The 22,038-nt window shown below is 63.0% G+C and overlaps 6 protein-coding genes across 6 annotated transcripts; 3 read left to right on the top strand and 3 right to left on the bottom strand.

Annotated features, from left to right (window-relative positions):
- Window positions 1–2,715: 2,715 nt before the first annotated feature.
- PFL1_01719 (uncharacterized protein) lies at window positions 2,716–4,221 on the top strand (the record flags this gene model as incomplete). Its single annotated transcript, XM_007879229.1, has 1 exon — window positions 2,716–4,221. One exon carries the CDS (start codon window positions 2,716–2,718, stop codon window positions 4,219–4,221), a length of 1,506 nt encoding a protein of 501 aa, XP_007877420.1.
- A 982-nt stretch (window positions 4,222–5,203) lies between these two features.
- Window positions 5,204–6,631, bottom strand: PFL1_01718 (uncharacterized protein; the record flags this gene model as incomplete). The annotated part of the gene is made up of 4 exons (XM_007879228.1): window positions 5,204–5,370; window positions 5,434–5,974; window positions 6,069–6,228; window positions 6,342–6,631. 4 exons carry the CDS (start codon window positions 6,629–6,631, stop codon window positions 5,204–5,206), a joined length of 1,158 nt encoding a protein of 385 aa, XP_007877419.1.
- Window positions 6,632–10,485: 3,854 nt separating this feature from the next.
- Window positions 10,486–12,306, bottom strand: PFL1_01717 (uncharacterized protein; the record flags this gene model as incomplete). Its single annotated transcript, XM_007879227.1, has 9 exons — window positions 10,486–10,544; window positions 10,635–10,870; window positions 10,957–11,018; window positions 11,130–11,221; window positions 11,322–11,439; window positions 11,526–11,605; window positions 11,719–11,792; window positions 11,892–11,959; window positions 12,070–12,306. The coding sequence occupies 9 exons, from the start codon at window positions 12,304–12,306 to the stop codon at window positions 10,486–10,488; spliced, it is 1,026 nt and encodes a 341-aa protein (XP_007877418.1).
- A 1,485-nt stretch (window positions 12,307–13,791) lies between these two features.
- PFL1_01716 (uncharacterized protein) lies at window positions 13,792–15,198 on the top strand (the record flags this gene model as incomplete). Its single annotated transcript, XM_007879226.1, has 2 exons — window positions 13,792–14,384; window positions 14,499–15,198. The coding sequence occupies 2 exons, from the start codon at window positions 13,792–13,794 to the stop codon at window positions 15,196–15,198; spliced, it is 1,293 nt and encodes a 430-aa protein (XP_007877417.1).
- A 276-nt stretch (window positions 15,199–15,474) lies between these two features.
- PFL1_01715 (uncharacterized protein) lies at window positions 15,475–19,436 on the bottom strand (the record flags this gene model as incomplete). The annotated part of the gene is made up of 4 exons (XM_007879225.1): window positions 15,475–15,486; window positions 15,605–15,947; window positions 16,095–17,086; window positions 17,223–19,436. 4 exons carry the CDS (start codon window positions 19,434–19,436, stop codon window positions 15,475–15,477), a joined length of 3,561 nt encoding a protein of 1,186 aa, XP_007877416.1.
- A 939-nt stretch (window positions 19,437–20,375) lies between these two features.
- PFL1_01714 (uncharacterized protein) lies at window positions 20,376–21,580 on the top strand (the record flags this gene model as incomplete). Its single annotated transcript, XM_007879224.1, has 8 exons — window positions 20,376–20,439; window positions 20,542–20,594; window positions 20,689–20,716; window positions 20,810–20,859; window positions 20,945–21,002; window positions 21,105–21,139; window positions 21,243–21,320; window positions 21,425–21,580. The coding sequence occupies 8 exons, from the start codon at window positions 20,376–20,378 to the stop codon at window positions 21,578–21,580; spliced, it is 522 nt and encodes a 173-aa protein (XP_007877415.1).
- Window positions 21,581–22,038: the final 458 nt, after the last annotated feature.

Raw genomic sequence — 22,038 nt, 5'->3', positions numbered from 1 at the left:
CAGCAGCTTCGTTTGGCAGGCCAGCTGCTCCTTCACCCTCTTCCTCACACCCTCGGCCTACCTTCGTCCCGCCGCCTACACAGGTAACCCCGTCCGCCCGCTGGGCGTTCCCGGGCCCACGCCTCCTACCCCTTCGTTATCTTCTTTCTATCCCGCTGTTGTACCTGTCTATCTGGGCCAGCCCGACCAGGGTGTGGATGCCCTCAGCGAGCCTGTGCTGTAGACACCTTTTCGCGCCTAGAACGTCCCTTTTTTCCGTAGCCAACGCCGACAAGAGAAATCAGCACGTCACACGCCCACAGGCGTCTCCCGGCGTGGACAGTGCTGCGTATGTACATACAGTGTAGCAGCAGCCAGGGGCGAAGCAGCTCTATCCGCAGCGGAGAGCGAAACAACAACCTGAAATCTCGCCCGCGCCCAGACAGGGGGGGGGGGGGGCAGCAGCCAGGAGGACTCGACACGATATGGCTTCCATCACTACTAGCTAGTACCACTTGGTTGTTTGATATTTGTATTCCAACACTTCGTTGTTGCACTTACTACTGCCTGTGCAGGCGCAAGGCTCGTGTGGTGGGCGACGACGACGACATTACGATGAAGGGGAGTTAGCGTCGGAGCATCGAATCGGCTCTTTGCCCTGTCGAGGGTCCTCGACTCTCGACGAGCTCAGTTACAGGTCGTAGACGGCGCCGTGAGTACGTGGGCTCACGGTACGATGTACGTACATACACGTCCTCGTCGCATCTCTGCCTTCCGGCGCGCAGAGGAGGTACGTGTGCGGAGTCGATGTGCAAGCCCTGCATCCTGAATGCAGTCCATGCTGCACAGGACTAGCTTGTTTGACATACAGGTCGTTGGCGTTGCCCGTCAAGCCTGCTGAGGAGCCTCGGAGCAGCCTAGCATTTGCAGTCATGGTCAAAGAGTGCACGTATGGAACGGAGGAGACGTATTTTCAACTTCGACATACAGTCAACGGGATACCGTATGTACATACACCCTGTGTAGCCCAGCGTGGCCATGCATGTGTGGCCGGGGCCCTGTGGCGTCCCGACAGATGGTGATTTCACTCTCTTGCCCACGGGCCTGCCGTTGACCGCGGGCCGGAAGGTCGTGCCATGCACCTCCGCCAGGCGCGTTTGGGGAGGATTGGGACGCACGGGTCGCTGCTACTGTACATGTATCCAGCCTGCCCCCCAGCTTGCTTGTTGTCGAGAGAAGTTGACTTTTGTCGCGGAGATGGGAGCTGCTACAACGCGTGGTCTGGCACGGTCGCTCGGCGACACCGAGCAAAGTGCAGCGTCTGTTCGCCGCACGGTTGTTCGCGCAAGAGCGTTGCGGGTTTTCGTCTGCAATACTTTGCGCTCTTTTCAACGCCTCCTCAGGGCGTGCGGATGGCCTGGACGCCTGGCAGGCCAGGCCTCGGCGACTCGGGAGCTTCATCGTCTGTAGCGCGAGCATTCCTCTAGCCGCGCATTGACTCGTCCGGCGTAACACACCGAATGCAACGTCGGCATCCGTAACTCAAGATCATCCGCAGCAGCTAGCCCGACCATTCCCCTCCGCAAGAGTCTCTCAGCTGGCCGGGCCTGCCTGTCTGGCCTGGCCTGCGCCGCGCCTAGGTGCAAGGGGTAGGTTTGACACGCGCGTCTCGGTTCCGATCTCGTGGGGGGACCATCGGGCTCCATTCGACATGGCAGCTGGCACCACGACAGGAGAGGGTCACTCTACCGGCAGTTGCCAAGGGCATATGGGCGGGCGACGTGCGGAGCCAGCACCGGGTGCCGAGCACGCAACGGCAAACACCCACGTCGACGACAGGTAGTCTCCACCGCGGGTCTTGTCGAGAGACGGCTGGCGCCGCCACCGACGCGCCTAGAGAGGCGGCGACAGTCACCAGAGCACAGATCCAGGCAGGAGAAGACGCCAAGCAGCGCGGAATGCCACAGCACAGGGGGATGCTCTGTCTGTCGTCGAGAGCCATATCGCTAGTGGTGATCATTGTGGGGCCGGCCCGACTCCGCTGCGCCGAACGGCCGTACAACTTGCTACACAGCAGTACCTACCCACCACCTTCGCATGTGGTGCGGGCCGCAGAGTGTCTCCTCTGAGCCCGGGGGGAGGGGGAGATGGAGGCGCCCCAAGCAAGATCGGGAGGCCGACCGCGGGAGGACTGCCCAACAGGGTGGGTCGTATGTCGGCCAAAGGCGTCGGAAGGCCGAGAGGAAAGTAGTGACACGTAGCCCTGTGGCCCGGGCCCGACCTCTGCTTGGCCTGGCCGCCTTCGCTGGCGCGGGCTTCATGGCACGCTGGCAAAGAGGCGCAGGCAGACCACGAGAGAGAGTGGGGCGGAAATTCCAAAACCTGGCTCGACCGCGCGCGCGGGCTGGCTGGCTGGCTGCACCTGGCCAGGCATGAGGATGCCAGCGTTGCAGCGCCAGCGAGCCAGCCAACGAGCCTCGACCCCAGCGCGAGCTCCGGAGCGGAGACAGCCACCTTTCCTCCCTGCAGAGGTGGCGGCGGCGGCGGCGGCGGCGGTCGTACAAAACCCGGCGAGGCAAAGGCCTGGAACGTCCATCGGAGCCCCTCTCACATCCCCCCTCTCCCTCAATCTGGCCCCTTCGTTCCTACCACTCACTCTGGCAGGCAGTCCCACATTCTCTCGACGCCGACTACTACCTCGACGATCACCCCCTGCGCCTTGCCAACTCGACAGAAATGCGTTTCACCCGCACCGCCATCGCCGCCGCCGGTCTGGCGAGCGCCGCCACGGCCTACGCCGCCGAGGCTTCCGGCTCTGACGTCCTCGTCCTTTCCGAGGGCAACTTTACCTCGACCGTCGAGGCCGAGCCGCTGATGCTCGTCGAGTTCTACGCGCCCTGGTGCGGTCACTGCAAGAACCTCGCTCCGCAGTACGAGGAGGCCGCCACCTCGCTCAAGCAGAACGGCATCAAGCTCGCCAAGGTCGACTGCACCGTCGAGACCGAGGTCTGCGCCGCCCAGGAGGTGGCCGGCTACCCTACCCTCAAGGTCTCGCGCAAGGGTGTCTTCACCGAGTACAACGGTGCCAGGAAGGCCGATGGAATCGTCAGCTACATGCAGAAGCAGTCGCTCCCCGCCATCTCGACCCTCACGGCCGACAGCATCACCGAGTTCAAGGGCAAGGACAAGGTGGTTGCCATCGCCTACCTCTCGGACAAGGACGCCGCTGACCTCGAGGTCATCACCAAGGTCGCCGAGGCCCATCGCGACGACTACCTCTTTGGTGTCGCACACGACGAGTCGCTCGCCAAGGCCGCCGGCGTTACCGCCCCGGCCCTCGTCCTCTACCGCAAGTTCGACGAGCCGGAAGTCAAGTTTGACAAGAAGTTCAGCCAGGACGATGTCGTCAGCTTCCTCAAGGCCGAGTCGGTGCCCCTCATCGACGAGCTGGGTCCCGAAAACTTCATGACCTACGCCGGATCCGGCCTCCCGCTGGCCTACCTCTTCGCCGACCCCGAGTCCAAGGACCTTCAGTCGCAGGTCGAGTCGCTGCGGCCCCTCGCCAAGGAGAACAAGGGCAAGCTCAACTTTGTCTGGATCGACGCCGTCAAGTTCGCCAACCACGCCAAGTCGCTCAACATCCAGAGCGAGAACTGGCCCGCCTTTGCCATCCAGGACATCGAGAAGAACCTCAAGTTCCCCCTCGAGGACATCGCCTCGGACCTCACCAGCAAGGTCAGCAGCTTCGTCGGCCAGTACACCAAGGGCGACCTCAAGCCCAGCATCAAGTCGGAGCCCATCCCCGCCGACCAGGACGGCCCCGTCCACGTCCTCGTCTCGGACGAGTTTGACAAGATCGTGGGAGACGACAGCAAGGACATGCTCGTCGAGTTCTACGCGCCCTGGTGCGGTCACTGCAAGAAGCTGGCCCCCACCTACGACCAGCTCGGCGAGAAGTACGCCGCACACAAGGACAAGGTCCTCATCGCCAAGATGGACGCCACCGCCAACGACATTCCGCCATCGGCCGGGTTCCAGATCCAGTCGTTCCCTACGATCAAGTTCAAGGCGGCCGGATCCAAGGAGTGGATCGAGTTCCAGGGCGACCGATCGCTCGAGGGCTTTGTCGAGTTCATCGGCCAGAACGGCAAGCACAAGGTCTCGGTCGACCTCGAGCCCGTCAACGACACCGCCGCCGACGCCGCCAAGAAGGACGACGCTCCCCACCACGAGGAGCTCTGAGCGTCTCTGCCCTGCTTCAGAGCCCAATCGCGCTGCGGCTGGGGAGGGGCCCCAAGGTTGCGACGTCGGTGGCGGCCCCCCACCTCGCCGTCGGAGGTGTGTGCCTTCAGATGCGACGCGGGTCCCGTCTGCTCCTGGATCCCACAACTTGGTCACCGATGTCGCTTGCCCGTACATTCTGCTAGCTGAGGAAATATCCATTGTGTCCGGCTCCTATGTTTGCCACTTTCAGCCTTGTGCAAGCGGGCCGGAAGAGTTTGCGTGGCACCCGGTGGAATCCAGGTCCATCGAACATCACCTTCGCCGATGTCAGATGCCCCTCCTTGTCCGTTCCGTGAGGCTTAGACCCATGGGTCGATGCGATGCTGACCTGTCCGATGATCGACACGAGCTTCGAAGCTTGGCGGCGAGGCCCAAAGCCGCTGCTCACCACCGCGCGACGCTCCAAGACCAGGCATGTGGGCACGAATTTCAGGGCCGCCCCCTAGGCCCAAAGACCATCCAGGCCTGTGGGCCCCTCGCCGGCGTGGGCCTGACGGGCTGACGGCGCACTTCAACCCCATCGGCACCATGTTTCCACTCGATGGAGCGGCAGCAACGTCTTCGTCGTGCCTTTCGATCATTGCTCGGATTATATTCGTCTGGCCCGGTCGGTCTGAGGCCCGTTTGCAAGGCTGTACAAGAGCTGAATGGCATTCGTGCGGAGGGCCGCTACTTGGCATCCCCACCGCAGCGCTGCAAGACGCTCAATCCTGGTGCATGGCTGTTCTGGGCACTGTTCCTCCGTTCTTTCGATCCTGGCACTATGGCTTGGCTGGCAATTTGTCGTGGCAGTGCGTCCGCCCTCCCACACGCCGAACCCCACGGGTCGGTCGGCCCTTCTTCGCTCACGTCGAGCTTGGTAACCCCTTGCGGCGAGGGTTGCGCTTGGGCCTGATCACGTTGCGATTGGTCCTGACTTTCTGAAAGCAGCCTTCGTGGCTCAACGTGCGAGGCCGACGTCCGTGCGGCCTTGTTCGGCCATGGGTGAGGCCTGAGTGCCCTCCTGGTCTTCTGTCGATGCTTGCTGTCGCGCTGATGTCTTGGTGCCGATGGGCTTAGGAATGGAGCGCATCGTGTTGGTCTCTTCGCGGTCGTCCGGCCGCATCACTACCGGTCGAGACGGGGAGGATGACCAAATCTCCTTCGGCAGAGGGTGGGCGGCAGCCCCACTTGTTTGGCGCTGGGGCAACATCGAGAGCGCGTTGCGCGGCGTCATCGACATAGGTTCGGGCAGGTGATGGATGGTGTGGGGTGCGCTGTCGAAGGGCTCCACACCTGGACGGCCGAGCTGGCCGGAGAGGCTCAAGCCTGCGGGACTCGAGCGAAGTGCCTGAGCAGAATGGGTCTCGAGGGACAGCTCGCCGTGACGCGGGAGCTGGCCGTATAGGGAAGCGGTCTGGGTTCCTGCGGGCGAGCGCTCGGCAAACGGCATGGGGCTGCTGTGATGGCTGCCCGTCGCAGATCGGCTGATGGCGTGAGGATCACGAGGTACGGATCCGGTGACGGGACCACTCCCAGGAAAGGCAGCGCTTTTGGCCTTCGACACCCCCGCCATCAGGGCCTCGAGAGAAGCAATGCCCTGCTCAGAGGTCGGGTCCAGACCACCGGCGATCTGAGCCGCCAGCATGGCACCGTGCTGGAGATTCGAGGCCAGTTCGTTGCCTTCAGCGAATGGGTAGCAGCGCATGCAGACCTTTCGTCGCCTCCAATTCTGCGGCAGAGGAGAACAATATCAGACCAGTCAGGGATCGCCGCCGTGCGCTTGGCCGCGGCCGAAGGAAGGGAGACAGAAGCTCGTGACCCACCACAAACCCGCAGGTGCCGCAGAGCCAGTCGCCAGGCTGGACGCACATCGGACCCGAGTTACCCGTATTGACGATAGGCGGATTGTTGGAGCTCATGCTGCCGCCCGCTCCTCCGTCTGCCCCTCCAGCGACCACGCTGGGGTTGACGCCGGGGCCGATGCTGTGGAAGGCAGAAAAACAGGGGGAGAGGTGGCGTTGTAAGCGCACCGTGATTCCGGCGGCCCTGCGCGGCCTTTGCAAAGCACACCGAGCCTCTGCAACAAGAGCACTGACCCAACGCCGAACTGTTGCAGCTTGGCTGCCACAGCCGTAGCTGCGGGACCCGTCTCGGGAACAGATTTGGAGCCCTTGCCAGCTACCGCCTCGACGAGCGCGCTGAGCTGCGTCGTCGTAGGAGTCGCTGGCGATGTGAGGTGTAGCGGCGTCGTGAAGCCCGACCTCGTGTCTCTGCTGCTCGAATGGTAGGTGGAGCCTGGCCGTGAGGCGGGTGCGGCCCTGGGCAGCATTCCATGGTACGGCAGGTCGGGAGTAGCTGTCGTGACTGGTGAACTGAAGACGGACATGGAGCCCACACCAGGATGGGGCGAACCCGTGTGCATCGCCGATGGCGGCGTCGTGGATCGATGTAGAGCCGGGCGTTCCCAGAACGAGGCCGCGATGTCGACGCTTCTCATATCGACACCGTGATGCGTGAGGTTGTGGTAGCCTCGGAAGGCCAGACCAGGATGGCGAGGAGGCATCAGCGCTGACAAGGAGCCTTGAGCCGGCACAGGCTGCCCAGATGCATCTGCGGAGGCCCCCGACAGCGGTGGCTGGTAGCTGCCTCTTCCGACCAAGGTGCTTCGCTCGATGCCGGACAGCGGCCTGGGGGAGCCGCAAGAGAAGCAGGTCGACCGTGCGGCAAAGTTGTGCGACGAGCAAGTCGGCGTAACACATTGCCAGTCTCTGCTGGTCAAGTCCGAGACTGGCGCAGAGCTGTAAGGCGTGGCGCGAGCGCCGAACGTGTCGAAGAGGGTATCGTGCGGCTCTGTGCTGAGACCGAGGGAGTTGTGGCCGAGGCCACCGTCTGCGCCCTGACTGTCACGGGCGGACTGCAAAGGCGCCTGGGCTTGGGCGGTGCGAACCGACTCGGTCTGCAGCAGGGAAAAGGGGTCGCGGATGATGGTGGCCGGAGCAGACTCGGTGCGCCCGTCTTGGCCCAGCTTGTGACCCAGCCATGACCCCAAGTCGTATCCTGGCGTTGGCGGATCGACAGTCGTGTGTACAGACAGCCGGGCCAGCTGGCCCGCGAGAGTTTGGCCCTCCGACTCGCCCAGTCCAAGGGCTCGTCGGACCGAAGGCGAGTAGGAGCGACAGAGCAAAGGCTCGTGCCTGTCGCCAAAGCTATCCTGCCTCGTCAGGTCTCGAGCTGCTGTGCCGAGGCTCCCAACGTCGACAGCAGAGCTCGTCTGAGGCTGCATTGAAAGGGGCGAACAAGCAGGGAAGCCGTTAGCGCAATTTAGTGGCAACCGCCGAATCATGGATGGATACAGGCCGACGTACCTTGGCAGGGAGAGTGTGGACCTGAGGCCTGGCAGCGACTGGCGGCGGCTGGGATGACGTGTCCGAAAGCCTGGCGCCGGAGCCAGTCTTGGTCGACTTGGAAGGGCCTGACTCGGTCGGAGCGTCCCCACCTGCTGCTGCCGCCTCTCCATCCTGCCGATGCGATGTCTGATCCACGCGACGCGTGGCATGAGCGCGCGTGTTCCCGCCCATTCGAAGCTCTTCATGACTGGAGTGTGTCATCAGCGGACGAGTTGGATGGCGGTGTGCTTGCTGGCCGGATGAGACGAAGAGGGAGGGTAGGAGGGAGAGAGAGGGAGAGCGAGCAAATGACGGCGGTTCAGGCCGGTCTTTATGAAGCCGGGGGTGGGTCGGTCACAGAAGAGGAAAAAAGGGGGAGAGTGGGGGTCAGACAACGAGGAGCTGCGTGCGGACGGCCTGACGAGTTTTACACGCCGTTCGCCCTCCTAGGGTTGATCGGGCATCGCACGGATGCCTTGCTTGCGCTTAATGAGCAGGGCGACGGTGCACTGTCGGCTCGTGCCGCGCGGTTGTCCACAAGAGCATGCGCCGACGGTCCGAGCGGTTCTGCCTGTACGGGCGCACTCACCACCTCGGAGGTCGCTCGGCGACGTGGGGCACGCGGTGGTGGGACGAGGCCTCGCCGCGGATGTCGGCGGAAGACGGACGCTGAAGGTCTCCTGGCTGGAAGCAGTCTCGGCTTGCACCTGCTCGCGCAGCGACTCGAGTGCCTGCTGAGTATGATGAATGGTGTCGAAGCGGTCCTCTCCAGCCCTACGCTTTCGCACGTCAAGGGAGGCGTCGCGGGCAGGCGCCAAGTGGTGGTGTTGCTCCATCTGCAGAATGCCTAGCTTAGCTCGCTTTTCCGCCCACGGGGCTAGCCAAACCTTGAGAGCGAGGATAGTGTTTCAGGCCAAGGAGGCAGGGCAAGAAACGCGCAGCCGCGGTGGGAAGGCAGCTCAATGAGCAGAGAGCGAGCCTTTGACGGAGACGACGACCTGCGCCGGCCTGCCGGATGTGCCGCCGATCGTGCCGTCCGTCAGAGAGATCCCCAACAACGCAAATTGAATGGTCTGCAGTGCGCTCGACGAAGGCTGACAGGATGAGGGAGAGGAAAAGCTCGACCGCTCTCGAGGTTTGAACTGCGGATGCAGCGGTACCACGATCTGCCCGGATTTACATGTGTCGACGCGGCGTTTGTGCAAAAGAGGTGAGCTTCGTGGCCTACGTGCAGCGGAGGTATCTGGCTGAGCTGTTTGAACACCAAGATAGACGCTCACAGGAGTAGAGTGGTCGAGGACTGATGTCAAGGAAGGCGGTTGTTCGACGGATGGATGTAGGAGCAGACGGTGGACGGGTTCGCGTCGGCACGCCGGAGAGGGGCGGTGCGGTGCGGTGCGGTGCAGAGAGGGGAAGCCGTGGGACGGGTGTGCCTTAAGTAGCGGACAGCCTTGCTTCTTGCTGGCATAGCGTCGAAGGGGACCGCTCACCGCGCTGGAAGCCGGCGAAGGTGCCATCATGGGCGTAGCTCCACCAAACGTGGCCAAGGAATAGCGTCTTGCCCCCACCATGCCACGCATCAAACCCCCTCGATTCTGTCTCTTTCCTTCCGCGCCAGCGTCCAGCAAGCGCCGAGGGCGTCGGTCACCCCGCCATCGCCTTTGTCTCATCCGATTGAGCACCAGATGCAACAACGGAGCCCAGCTATCTCCCATGCAACCCACACCGGGATCAAAATCGGTGGGTAGCGCACCGCCTCGCGCCCATGGGTGACCCGACGAGTGGCAGCCCGTTGTAGGCTAAGTAGCCCTGTTCGATCAGGAAAGTGCTTGCCGGCACGGCCCAGGTCGGAGGGTGGCGTAGGCGGTGGTTAGCGGCCAGCCGTCGGCCATACATGCAGACCAGAGGAGGTAGACAATGGTATGAACGGTATCGGGCTGCGCCCCTGTCACCGGTGGGTGCTCGGAGGGTCCGAGGCCCAGCACCGGCTCGGATCGGCTCATCCGCTGCATCCCGGCCACCGTACTCTGGCCACAGGGCCGCGCACCGCCCTGGCTCGTGTCGTAGAGCTACAAACATGTACCGCTGCGCCGATCCGTATGGGCTCGAGGCGTCTCAGCCCAGCAGCGGCGGCAGGCTGGCGTTCCCGTACTTTGACTGCGTCCTGGAGGTCGAGTTCAGAAAGGCCCATCAGATAGGCTCGGAGCGCGGCCGGGTAAGCCGACTGCCGCTAAAATCGCGCACCTCGTTGCCTTGCGCGCAACGTCGGCACGCCCGATCCCGTTCTTCCGTGCCTTCAGTCATCATCACGATGGCCGGGTGGTGGGCCGCCTCATGGCCAAGGCGAGCTGATCGATTCACGAGGCAATGCAGATCACCCTACGCGGCCGGATCGACCGAGGGCAGGGCGGCTCCGCCGAGCAAGCGCGGCAACGATCCACTGTTGCCTTATCGAGGCCCTTGGCTTGTGCAGTGAAGCCAGCGAGCGGGCGGGGAATCGACAAGATCCTTCTTCATGGCGGAGCCTGTGCCAGAATCCCCGGTGCGAGCCGCATCTACAGGTACAGGGGGATCCTGGGTGCGATTCGTCTCGTCGTGCAACCGTGGAGGCAAGACAGAGACGACAAAATTACGAACCGGAGCGATCGGCTGGAAGCATTCTCCGGGCCGATCCCAGCGCTGAGCGGAGCGCTGAGCGGGACGATAGGGGGCTGTCGCACCCAACGCGTTTGCTCGAGAGAGATCACAAGGGCTGAGGAGAGCTTGATGCCAGCCTTCGCCGAGTGATGGACAGTCAACCCGCACAAGACTTCTTTTCCGCGAAGCAAGTGGCAAGCTCTGCTGCCCAGGGCGACTATAGGAAGTACTGCGAGTTGACGCTTCCAGAAGGTATCGTCCGTTCTTGATCGGGCACTGGAAATGGTGGCGCGGCGGTAAGGCGGTAGCAGGCGTCAGGTCGGCGATCTTGCCCAGAGCAGGTGCACTCGTTGCGCAGCGACTCACCTGCCTCAAAGATTTTGAAGTTGCTCTGCGTGAATCGCCCGCCCGCCTCCTCGTCTGCTGCCTGAATCCCTTGATGGTCGCCAGAGGCGCCCGCTGCCGCTGCATCCGACAACTTGTCGCCCGAATCGATTGCCAGCAGATCGTCCACCTGGAATACTGACGCCACGTTGCCGCAGCGGTAGCAATAGTTGGGTGCGGACCATACGGTCACGATGTTGTTGTCGTGCATCAGTTTGCTGCAGGGAGGAAGGATATGGCATTGGTGGAACGTCAGCGGGGTTATGCCTTCCGCCTGGAGCCGGCGGGAGCGATCGTCACTCACTATCCCTCTTGCACCAACTGGTGCGCCCGCGCGATGAGCTCGAGGCCATTGACGTGGTTAAACTGCAACAGCGGCAAGGAATGTTGAGGGTAGACGGGGGTGAGGGACGGGTGAGTCAGCATCTTGCCCATCATTGTCGCTCATCACGCTGCTCCCACGACGTTTCAAGTCACTTCTTTTGTCACTGTGCCACCAAAGAGCCAACCGGCGCCTCTGGGGCTCACGCTCCAGGTGTCGATGTCGTCTGGATCTGACCACATCAGATCTGCCGGACAGCGCAGACGGAGACGGGGACGACGACGAAGATGGTCAGCCAGCATTGCATCGGCGAGTGCTTCGCGCGAGGTGCCTGGCAGCGGACTCACCGCAAAACGCTCCCTCATGTGGCACCTCCTGCGCCCTTGCGATGATCCTGATCTGGTCCAGAGTTCGGACATCCGGACTAAGGCCGCCGTGCACGCAGAGCACCCTCCCGTCGATGATCTGCAATGGTGCCACACGGGTCAGAAAGGCGGCATCGGTCAGGATCTGCGGAGCTACGAGAGAGCACGCTGGGAGCGGCCACCTACAGCAGCAAGGTTGAGGTAGTCGAAAACCTGGCAGCAGCTCTTCCAGACGTTGGCATTGCCGTACTTTCTCTGACACTCGTCTGACGGGTGGTGAGTGGGCGATCGGCGCGAGGGGCGGAAGGAGAGGACACGGATCTCAGGAAGGAGTGCGCGAGACCGGAGCTTGCTGCGTCCTAACGATGAATGTGCTCACCATAGAAACCATAGACCTGCGTGATCTGCCGACTCTCGTGGTTGCCTCTGAGCAGGGTGATGCGGTCCGGCCATCTGGGAAAGGCATCGGGCGAAGGAAGCGCGATGGCCGGCGGGTCAGACGATGGCGGGCCTGAACGGCCGAGCGCCTGTGGGCATGGAGAGTCGGCTCACCTTGCCTTGAGGGCCATCAGCAGCGAGAAAGTCTCCAAGCTGAAATATCCTCGATCAACAAAATCGCCCTGTCGAGTGGGTGCAAGGTTGCGGTCAGCTCCCGTCTCCTTTGCCACAGCACAGGGCAGAAACGAGCAGACGCATCGGACCGTGCTAGGTTGCGATGGATGCTGCTCACCATGAAGACATAAGACGTGTCTGGCGGCTCCCCGCCGACCCGGAAGAGCTCGAGGAGGTCCCAGAACTGGCCATGAATGTCGCCGCACACTGTGACGGGGCTCGAGACGGGCTGGATATTGCTCTCCTCCATGAGGATGGCCCGCACCATCTCGCAGAGCGCCTTGATGTCGGGTTCGGGCAGGTACTTGCACTGCCGAAGCTGGGCAATCCAGCTTTCTGGGTTGCCGATGGCCATGGTGGCGTTCTGCGCCGTGAGGGAAAGGGGGGTGGGGGGGGGGTTGGTTTGATGGTGGGAGCGCCGGGCGTCGCGATGATGAGGGGGTCAGAGGTGGTATGTCTCGTCGGAGAGGAGAGCCGTGGAGGTGTCACCGGGTGCAGCGAGGATGCGTGTGGATCAGTCGGAGGGACAGCGGGGGCGAGGCCGTCGCACAGAGGTGAAGCCAAGCCGAAGGCAGTTGAGAGGAGGTTCCGGGATCTGGCCGTGTGCAGAGCCTGAAAGAGCCAGCGAGATCGCGTTGGGCAGGGGGCGGTGGTCGGACGTCTGGCGGCAGGTGGCAGAAGAGAGAAATGTAGACGTAGGTGGTTGGCCGTTGTTCACCTCTGGGGAAGCTGGTGTAGGAAAGGACCCAGCGGCAGGCCGCCCGGCCGACCCCAGCCAGCCAACGAGCGGCACCGGCGCAGGGCGGCGTAGGGCGCGAAGGTCGTCTGTCCCAGCCTGGCCTGGCCTGGCCTGCAGGCGCTCGAAAACCCTTGCAGCGCTTGGGCCCAGCAGACGAGACGGCCGAGAGGTGGAGGTCGTCTGCCACAGGCCACCGCATCCTCGTCGTCCTCCATCATGGTGCCAGTGAGCTCCTTCGCTTCCCTATGATACCCGCGACGTGTCACTCCTCTCGCTCGACTCAAGCCCTCACAACGCTTTGGAATTGCCCGTCTACCCTGCGACACGCAACTCATGAGCCTCGGAAGCTGCCCCGCTATGATCCGTCGTCCCCTGCGCCAGCGCATCTGCCGTCGGGTGAGCCGGTACACCTGTCGGAGACGGGCCGAACCGCGTCGTGGCCAATCTCCAGAGGCCCGCCAGCAGGGCGCCGAGATCAGCAGATCGAGCTTCTGCTTCGTCCTCTCGAAATGCGCGCCGATGGCCCAGCGGCGGTCTGGCGCCCACCAGGCTACGCCTCGCCCGGGTTCGTGCCCTCGGCCTTGAGACGGGGGCGCTCCTCGGGCGGATGGGCCGTCATCTTCGCTGGGGGCATTCACCTTCGCTGGGGGCCCTTCTTTCCATCGCCACCGCCTATATAACCAGCCTCGCGCTCCAAGTCGCCTGCCCTTCCAGGGCACTTCACGCACGCCGCCAGGCTGACCTCACGACACGCACGTTGAGCTGTACACACCTCGCAACTCCTGCCGCCATGGAGTCTGTGGACGCGTCCGAGGGCGCCGGGTCTGGCGATACCCTGCTCTCGCTCTTTAGCCGCCACGCGGTAAGTCGTTCAAGGGTTCAAGCGCGCTCGCCGACTTGCGTAGCGAGGCTGAACAGAGATGCCCGGATGCTTCGCGAGGTCGAACCCAGTTCGGTGACATCGACTTTGGCGTTTCGGTCGCTGAGCGGGTGGATCCCAGGTCCATATTGCCGGACCCGGACGAGGATCTCGAGGGCCTCGGCGAAAAGACGGGCAGGATCGCCTCCCTGATCCTTGACCACCGTTCCATCGCCGGCGTCATGGGGATGCTGACCGAGGAAGGCGACAAGAGCCTCACCCACGAGAAGCTGGTGCTCAGCCAATCTTCGCCGCTCGAGAAGGTCCAGTGGAGAGCGTGGAAAGAGGGCTATAGGCTCCCGCCAATGCTGTGGTCAGAGTCGAGCATCGACCGTGAGGCGCGGCAGCAGTCCCAAGCCCCTGCACACCGCCAAATTGAGGCTGCTCAGCCGGCTGACGACGACTTCGCCACCTCGTGCAAGGTCGAGGCCCTCCGGGAGCTGTACGCCGACGAGCTCGAAGGACGCCATGGCACGCTCGAGGGCTCTCCTACGCCTCTGCCTCCGTCAGCATCGCCGCTCATCTCGCCGCACCCGTTGCCGCCACACGGACGAGGCCATGCCGAGTTCGCCGTGACGGCAGCCGACGTTCGCGGTTTTGAGGCTCGTTACCCGGAGCTCTGCCCTCTGCTGCGAGTCCAGGCCAAGATTGTCGCAAGCATGAGCAACACGGTGGCCAAAGAGCATCTCGGTGTTGAGTGCGAACTCCAAGAACGTCGCTGCGCCTTGCATCTCGTGCGAGCGTACGAGGAGCAGCTTCGCGTCGCCCTGGCTCGGTGAGTGCAGATTGCGGGAGCTCGCCTACCCCCTAAGCTCGCCTCGGTGCTCGAACGAGGGAGGAGACTGACCCCGAACATGTCCGTCATCATGCGTTGCTCGATTCTGGGCAGCATCCAGGCTCAGGTCGAGGTGGTTCGCCACAACTGTGAGGTGATCCGTTCGAGGGCCAACGCAATGTCCGCGCCCTTTGACGATGCCTTTGACGGCCACACGGCGCCCGAGCCTGTCAATTGGAGCGGCTCCGAGGCACGCTTGCGCAACCGTACCCGAGGAGAGCAGCGGGCCTCAAGGCCTGCTCACGCCGACGAGCAACAGCCCGGTCCCAGGCAGTCTCTCCGCCATGCTACTCCACAGCGCGAATTTGCCGGCCACGCGCAGGGTGTTGCCACTGCCAAGGAGGCAGACTTCGCTCCCGTCGGCGATACCAAGCCCAACGCAACCGTCCCTGTGGCGACTGGCTCGAGCGGCATCAAGAGGTTCTTCGGCGATGAAAACCGCGCGTCTCTGGCCAAGAGGTCCAGGTCGGTGGCGGACTCGAGAGCCCATCCTCACGGCGGTGGCGGCGACATGGGCCCGCCGGCGCCTCCCGCGGCCAGAGTCTTCCTGCGAGAGCGAGGGGCGGCAACCCCCGCGGCAGGATCACCGGCGTTCTTCGAGAGTGTCGAGCCTGTCAGCAGGGCCAGCGGCGGCGGCGCCGCGGCAGCAGACAAGGATCGCGGCACTGGGTTTGAAAGTAGCCCGCGTCCATCGTCCAGCAGGGCTAGGCAGATGGAACAGGACGACGGCGGAGTCGAGGGCCGCAAGGAGTGAGCCGCACGTCAAGCCAGGCGCCCAAAGACCGGGAAACGGCAGGATCGACCGTCAGAGCCACAAGAGAGGATGGTCAGAGGCGATGTTGCATGCGAGGACGGACGATACAAAGTACAGATGATGGGCAAGGGGCGAGAGCGGCAGTGAAGGGGTGGAAGTGTGGGCGGGTGGGCGGCCAAGGAAACGCGCGCGGCAGCGGCGAGGGTATCGCACGCAAGGCGACGCCGAGCCGAGCCGGGGCAAAGATCAAGTGGTTCAGGCGAGTCGCCGGAGATCTCAGACGGCGTCCTGAAGTGTCAAGGCAGTCGACGGGAAGGGAGGTCAGCCAAGCGGTCGAGGGCGAAGCAGGAGCGGTACGATGGGGCCGCCGCTACGACGAGCATCGACACCACCACCAAAGACTCACCTCGAGGACGAGACGGGGAACGACCTGCATGGCCATGAGTTCCTGGAAGAGGAGCTTGGTGGCGTAGGGGATGGTGAGCTTGACGACGTCCTTGGACGACTTGCAATACGAGCAGTAGCCGTTGTACCCGAGCATGCCGCAGCGCTGGCACGCGTGCACGATGAAGGCGTCGGAGCTGATCATGAGGCGCTCGAGGAGCAGCTGGGTGGCGCCGTAGCCGATGAGGCAGTCACGCTCCATCTCGCCGAGACGCAGACCGCCGTCGCGCGACCGTCCCTCGGTGGGCTGGCGGGTGAGGACCGCCCTGGGTCCACGGGCTCGGGCGTGCATCTTGTCCATGACCCTGCGCAGAGGGCGGGAGAGAGGGGCAAAGAGCAGAATGAGAATTGATGCGTGGAAGAACGGTTGGAGAAAGGGGAAAGATGCCGACTCAGTCATCGAGGGCCCTCACAGAAGGACCCTGTCGGCGCCACGGCCGGGTGAAACTCACATGTGCTTGAGCTTCTGATAGTAGATGGGGCCGGTGTAGGTGTAGCACTCGAGCGGCTGACCAGTGATTCCGCTGGTCAGCGTCTCCTTGCCGGCGTAGTTGTAGCCGTTTTCGATGAGGAGCCTCGACATGTCGTCGACCTTTGATCCTCCGAACGCGGTGCCGTACTGGAGCGTGCCGGTGATGACGCCAGCCTTGCCGGAAAGGAGCTCAATCATCTTGCCCACCGTCATGCGCGAGGGGAAGCCGTGCGGGTTCATGATGACGTCCGGATTGACGCCGCGGTCGGTGAAGGGCATGTCTTCCTGCTGCACGATCAGGCCGCAGACGCCCTTCTGCCCGTGCCGCGATGAGAACTTGTCTCCCAGCTCCGGCCGGCGCGTCTGCCGGATCAGAGCCTTGATCAGCGTCTGGTCCGAGTCCGTGTCCGTGATGAGCACCTGGTCAATGTAGCCGAATACTGGCGTCTTGTACGACAGCGGCGCGCTCTTGTACTGCACCGCCGCCGCATTCTGCGACATGGCGGCCGACGAGTTGTCGTTGGCGTTGACGGGCGTCTGCTTGTTGACGTAGACGTCGCCCTGGTCCACGCGCTCGCCCACACCAGCGATGCCGTCGGCCTGGAGAATCTCGTAGCGCTTCTGCTTCTTGCCGTTCTCGTCGACGGGCGCATCGGCCAGCCGGTCGTGCGTGCCGTTGGGGTACTTGCGGATCACGGTCGACGACTTTTTCATCACCTGGCACCGCCCGAAGCCGCGGTCGAGCGAGGCCTTGTTGAGGATGAGGGCGTCCTCGATATCGTAGCCCGAATAGCTCATCACCGCCACCATGGCGTTCTGCCCCGCAGGCAGCTTGTCGTACCCGATCAGCTCAATCGTCTTGGTCTTCACCATCGGCTGCTGAGGGTAGACCATGAGGTACAGCAGCGTGTCGATCCGGTTGAGCTGGTTGTAGGCGATGGCGCCGATGGCCTGCTTACCCATCGCGCATTGCTGCGGCGAGACGCAAGGAGGGAGCAGAAGGGCGACATGGGAGGGGATGCAACGGGCGATGCGAGAGACGGGGGAGGGGGAGAAGGTCAGCCCGGCCATCGAGGCATGGAGGCGGCAGAGGCGGAAAGCCACTCACGTAGGTGTTCCTCGGAGACTGATTGTGGTGCGGGTAGGGGATCAGGCCGGCGACGGCGCCAAGGATGGTGAACGGCTCGATCTCGAGGTGCGTCGTCTGCGGGATGATCTCGTTCTCGTAGAGCGCAATGTACGAGTCGTTTTCCTCGTTGACGTCGAGGTACTCGATCAGCCCGGCGGTGAGGAAGTCGTCAAAGCAGCGTGCGCCGGCCTTGAGCTCGCGGATGTGGTGGTCGGTGACCCGTGGCCGGTTGTTCTCGACGATGATCATGGGACGGCAGATGCGACCGCCGTCCGAGGCGATGTGGACCGTCTGGTGGTGGGTGTTTGTGTAGATGCTGACAAACTCCGAGATGCGGCCAGCGCGGCGCAGCTTGCGGAAGTTGTTGACGAAGCGGACGGGGAAGCGGGTGACGCCGAGCACGTTGCCATTGATGTAGACGATGTACGAGTCCGGGCGGTAGAGCTCGGCGCCGGTGACGAGGTTGATGTCCTCGACGCCGAGCGTGAACGCCATCTTGATGATGGGCTCCTCCTCGACGTCGGTGGTAATGTGGGTCATGAGCGCCAGGTTCTTGACCAGGCCGCACGCCTCTCCCTCTGGCGTGTCCGAGGGGCAGAGCATGCCCCACTGACTCGGTTGCAGCGCTCGCGGACCCGACACCTTTCTCGTCTTTTCGAACTGCGAGCTGATCCGCGTCATCATGCCGAGGGCGGCGATGTAGCTCAGCCGACTCAGGACGTGGGTGATGCCGGCGCGCTCCATCTTGAAACGCTTGAGGCTCCAGTTGCCCGTCGAGATGGCGCGCACAAAGCCCGAGGTGATGTAGTCGCCGTTGAAGTGGAACTGGTTGTAGGCGTCGAACTCGGCCGTACGGTTGGGCTTCTTGAGGACCTTGTCGATGTTCATCTTGAGGTCGGTGTTGAACTTCTTGAAGAGGTCCTCGAAGAGCAGCGACAAGAGCTGTCCGGCGAGCTCGAGGCGCTTGTTGCCGACATAGTCGCGGTCGTCGACCATGCTCTCGTCCTGCATGCACATCAGCACCCTCCGCACCATGGTGGCAATGTAGATTGCCTTTGGCCGGAAGTTGAGGCGCTCGACGGGCACGTGGGCCATGATGATGGTCGCCAGCACCTCGATGGCGTCCTCTGACAGCGGTCGGCGCACCGACATCGGCTTGCGCGACGACTTTGCACGCGCGCCGATATAGTCGAGCGCCTGCTTCCGGGTAAAGACGCCGAGCCGGGCGGCCTCCTCGAGGTTAGGCGCAAAGAGCTCGCGGTACGACTCGTCCTGGCCGGCCACCAGCTGAAGGATCTCGCGGTCGGATTGGATGCCCATGGCCTTGAGCGCGATGGCGATGGGGATGTCCTCGTGGAGCGAGTTGTGCTTGACGTAGATGTTGCCGTGCTTGGAGAGGACGTAGGACTTTGACTTGCGCTCGTGCGTCGAACTGGTCACCGAGGCCTGGACGTTCTTCTTGGGGTCGATCTCGACAATGATGCGGTTCTTGGAGAGCTGCTCCTGGACGAGGATGACCTTCTCGGTGCCCTTGACGACAAAGTACCCGCCGGGGTCGAGCGGGCACTCGTTCATCTTGGCGAGCTCCTTTTCGGTGCGGTTGGCCAGCACGCACTTGTTGCTGCGCAGCATGACGGGTATCCGCCCGATGGGCACGTTCTTCCTGCGCACAATCTTGCCGCCGCGGGTGTACTCGATGTTGACAAAGATGTGGGCGCTGTAGGTGATGTCGCGCAGCCGGCACTCGTGCGGCGTGATGGACCGGTCGATGGCGTCGGGATCGTTTCGCTGCGGTTCACCCACGACGATGTCGGTGTACTTGAGGTAGAACTTGGGGTCGATGTCGGAGGTGATCTTCTCGTTGGCCTTGATGATGTTCTTGAGGTCGACGTCGACAAAGTAGTTGTACGAGTCGATGTGCTGCTTGACGAGTCCTTTGACCTGGAGGTAGGCGGGGAGGAGCTGCCACTTGTCCTCGACGGCCTTGATGGGGTCCATGAGGCCCTTGCCCTTGTAGTTGGCCGCCTTGAGCGCGGCGATGGGGTCTTGGTTTGGATCCACTCCCATCCCGGTAGCGTGGGCGAGCTCTGCGATACTGCCTGGCATCTTCTGGATCCCCGTCGCCGGCGGCGCCATCTTTGTGTCTTCGTCGATACCGCTGCCCGGAGCGCCGCTTCTCGTTGCGCGTGTCATGGCTGATTCCAACTACGCCTCCTCGCGACCGATTGCGCCTGAGCGGATCAGCGGAACACCGGCAGCGATGTGGCGAGCAAGGAGCGTTGTGCGGAGAGAATAAGCGCGTTCGGAGCGGGGCCGAGAGGCCGTGACGGAGTGAGCGAGCGGCTAGTAGCGTTGTCGCCGGATGCGAGGCAGAGCGGAGCGGCTCTGGGATGGATGATTTTCGTCAAAGAGGTCGTTGCGATGCTGCTGAGATCCGAGCTGCGAAGCGGTGAGCGAGACTCGCAAGTGCAGCGAGAAATTTGATCGTCGCAGCGGGTGAGGTGAGGCGGGAGGTTGCGGTATGATGCGGCCGGCGAGGAGAGCAGGCGGGAGAGGGATAGGGGGGTGGCAAAGGAGCGAGAAGATGGTGAAGGAGGGCGAGGCCAGGCGAGGCCAAGCCAGACAAAGGCGGCCCGACTTTTTCGCCAGCCGAAGCCAACCAACCTCGAAAAATCCCCGATAGGCGGATCGGGGTGGCCTCGTGCCCAACCCCCGCTTGGACCTCCCTCCGCTGCCTCGAGGCGCAGGCGGCAGACCCTCCTCGCGGACCGACCTCGACCTGGCCCCCCCCTCCCCCTTTCCAGCCTCACCTTGACCTCTGACCGTCATCCAAGCTTGCTTGCGCCGCCCTCAACGTCAAGATTCGCCTCTCCTGCTTCAGCCCCTCTTTGCCAACTGCAGTCACTCCAATCGGCCCGCTTGCCTCCCAACCTCAGCTCTACGCCGCCGCCACCCTGACAAAGCGCTCGGCGCACTTGCCACACCTGCTCAGCCACAACTCTAGAGTGCAATATCGCTGCACGTGTCCTCAAATCAATCGCGCGCAGCTTTCAGGCTCATCTTTTCCCTTCTCGCGCCGCTTGATTCGATTCCACGGACGCCGTTCGCCAACGGCACCGGTCGCTAGCCAGCATGTCGTCGACTCCCACGGGCAACACTCTGCTCCTGAAGCGACAACTCACAGAACTTCGAAAGAGTGAGTCCCAGGCAGCTGCTGCGCTGCGTCTTTCCGCTCACAGAGACCCGTCAGCATGTCTCTCTGACGCCTGGCTCTGCCATTTCTGCTGCACCTCATCAGGGCCGGTCGACGGTTTCAGCGCCGGGCTCAAGGACGAGAGCAACTTGTTCGAGGTAAGCGTCTTGCCCTGCCGCAGTTCCTTCTTCTAGGTCTACCCTGTCAGTCTTCTGATGTGCGGCAACCCGCCTATGCTCTGTCGCACCACAGTGGGAGATCATGATCATCGGTCCGAACGGTAAGCGCCATCGTCCGGGTCCTACTCGCCGGGAGGGTCTGTCACGAGGTCGCTGACCGCCGCCGCCCTCTTTCCCATCTTCGCGCCGATCAGACACACTCTATGAGGGCGGCTTCCTGCGCGCAGAGCTCAACTTTCCACCTGTGAGTTCGAGGCCGTTGGTAGATCACCGTTCCGCATCGAGGCTGACAAATGTAACCCCTCCGGACTGCGGCGCATCTGCAACAGGAGTATCCGCTGCTTCCGCCAAAGATGAAGTTCATCACGCCGATGTGGCATCCGAACAGTGAGCTCGCCCTGAACGCTCTTGTCCCTCGGTCGTCGGCCGGTCCCTCGGATGGACATTGACCAGCTCCAACATCTCCCTCTTCGCCGCTCACTTCTGCAGTTTACGCCGACGGAACCGTCTGCATCTCGATTCTTGTACGTCGTGCCTGCGACATGGGACATCCGTCTGCGCAGACGCCGAATCAGGCCTCGCTCACAATCTGCGACCTTTCGCCCTTTTACTTCCGGACCCTCACAGCACGCTCCGGGCAAGGACGAGTACGGCTACGAAGACGCTGGCGAGAGGTGGCTGCCAGTCCACACGGTCGAGTCCATCGTGCGTTCCCCGCTGCTCGCACGGCCTAGGTCATTCGAAGCCTGCTGACCGGCGATCCCGTCTGCCTTTTCCTCCTCTTCGTGGCGAACGTCAACGCCACGCAGCTCCTTTCCGTCATCAGCCTACTGTCGGCCGACGTGCCCAACACGGATTCGCCGGCCAACATCGACGCCGCCAAGCAGGTTCGGGAGGACCTGCCCGGGTACAAGAAGAAGGTCCGACGGCTGGTGCGCCAGTCTGCTGAGGAGGCCTTTGACTGATCCCTGGTGCGCCGCCGCTCCGTGTTGGGCCGGCGCCATCGTCGGTGGTCTGCGCGTTCAGCCATCCTGACCTCCCCTGCTATCGGCTCGACCAAGCAAGCAAGCAAGCAAGCAAGCAAGCAAGCAAGCAAGCAAGCACATCGATACAAGCCTCGTCGGCCTCCATCTTCCCCCTTCCTCTAACCACTCGCTCGCTCGCATCCACGCTTCCCTGCCACCGCCACGTCTGTATCACCATCCTTCCGCGTCATCCAACGAGAAGCATCAGTCCCGCAGGCCACTCGGTCAGCATGGAAATCGGTGCGAGAGGACGGTGATACATTTCGGATACTAGTACAACCAATCGTAGGTTTGGGTCGCGTCGCACGGGAAGGCGAGTGGGCAGAGGAGGGAGGTGTTTGCAACGAGACGATGCCGGCTCGAAGCGAGGACGATTGGGGGGCGCGGCGATGGATCGA

This window comes from Pseudozyma flocculosa, assembly GCF_000417875.1.
Source record: "Pseudozyma flocculosa PF-1 unplaced genomic scaffold scaffold00004, whole genome shotgun sequence".
Taxonomy (NCBI): domain Eukaryota; kingdom Fungi; phylum Basidiomycota; class Ustilaginomycetes; order Ustilaginales; family Ustilaginaceae; genus Pseudozyma; species Pseudozyma flocculosa.
The sequence above is the reverse complement of the archived record's forward strand: the minus strand, read 5'-3'. Positions and strand labels throughout refer to the sequence as shown.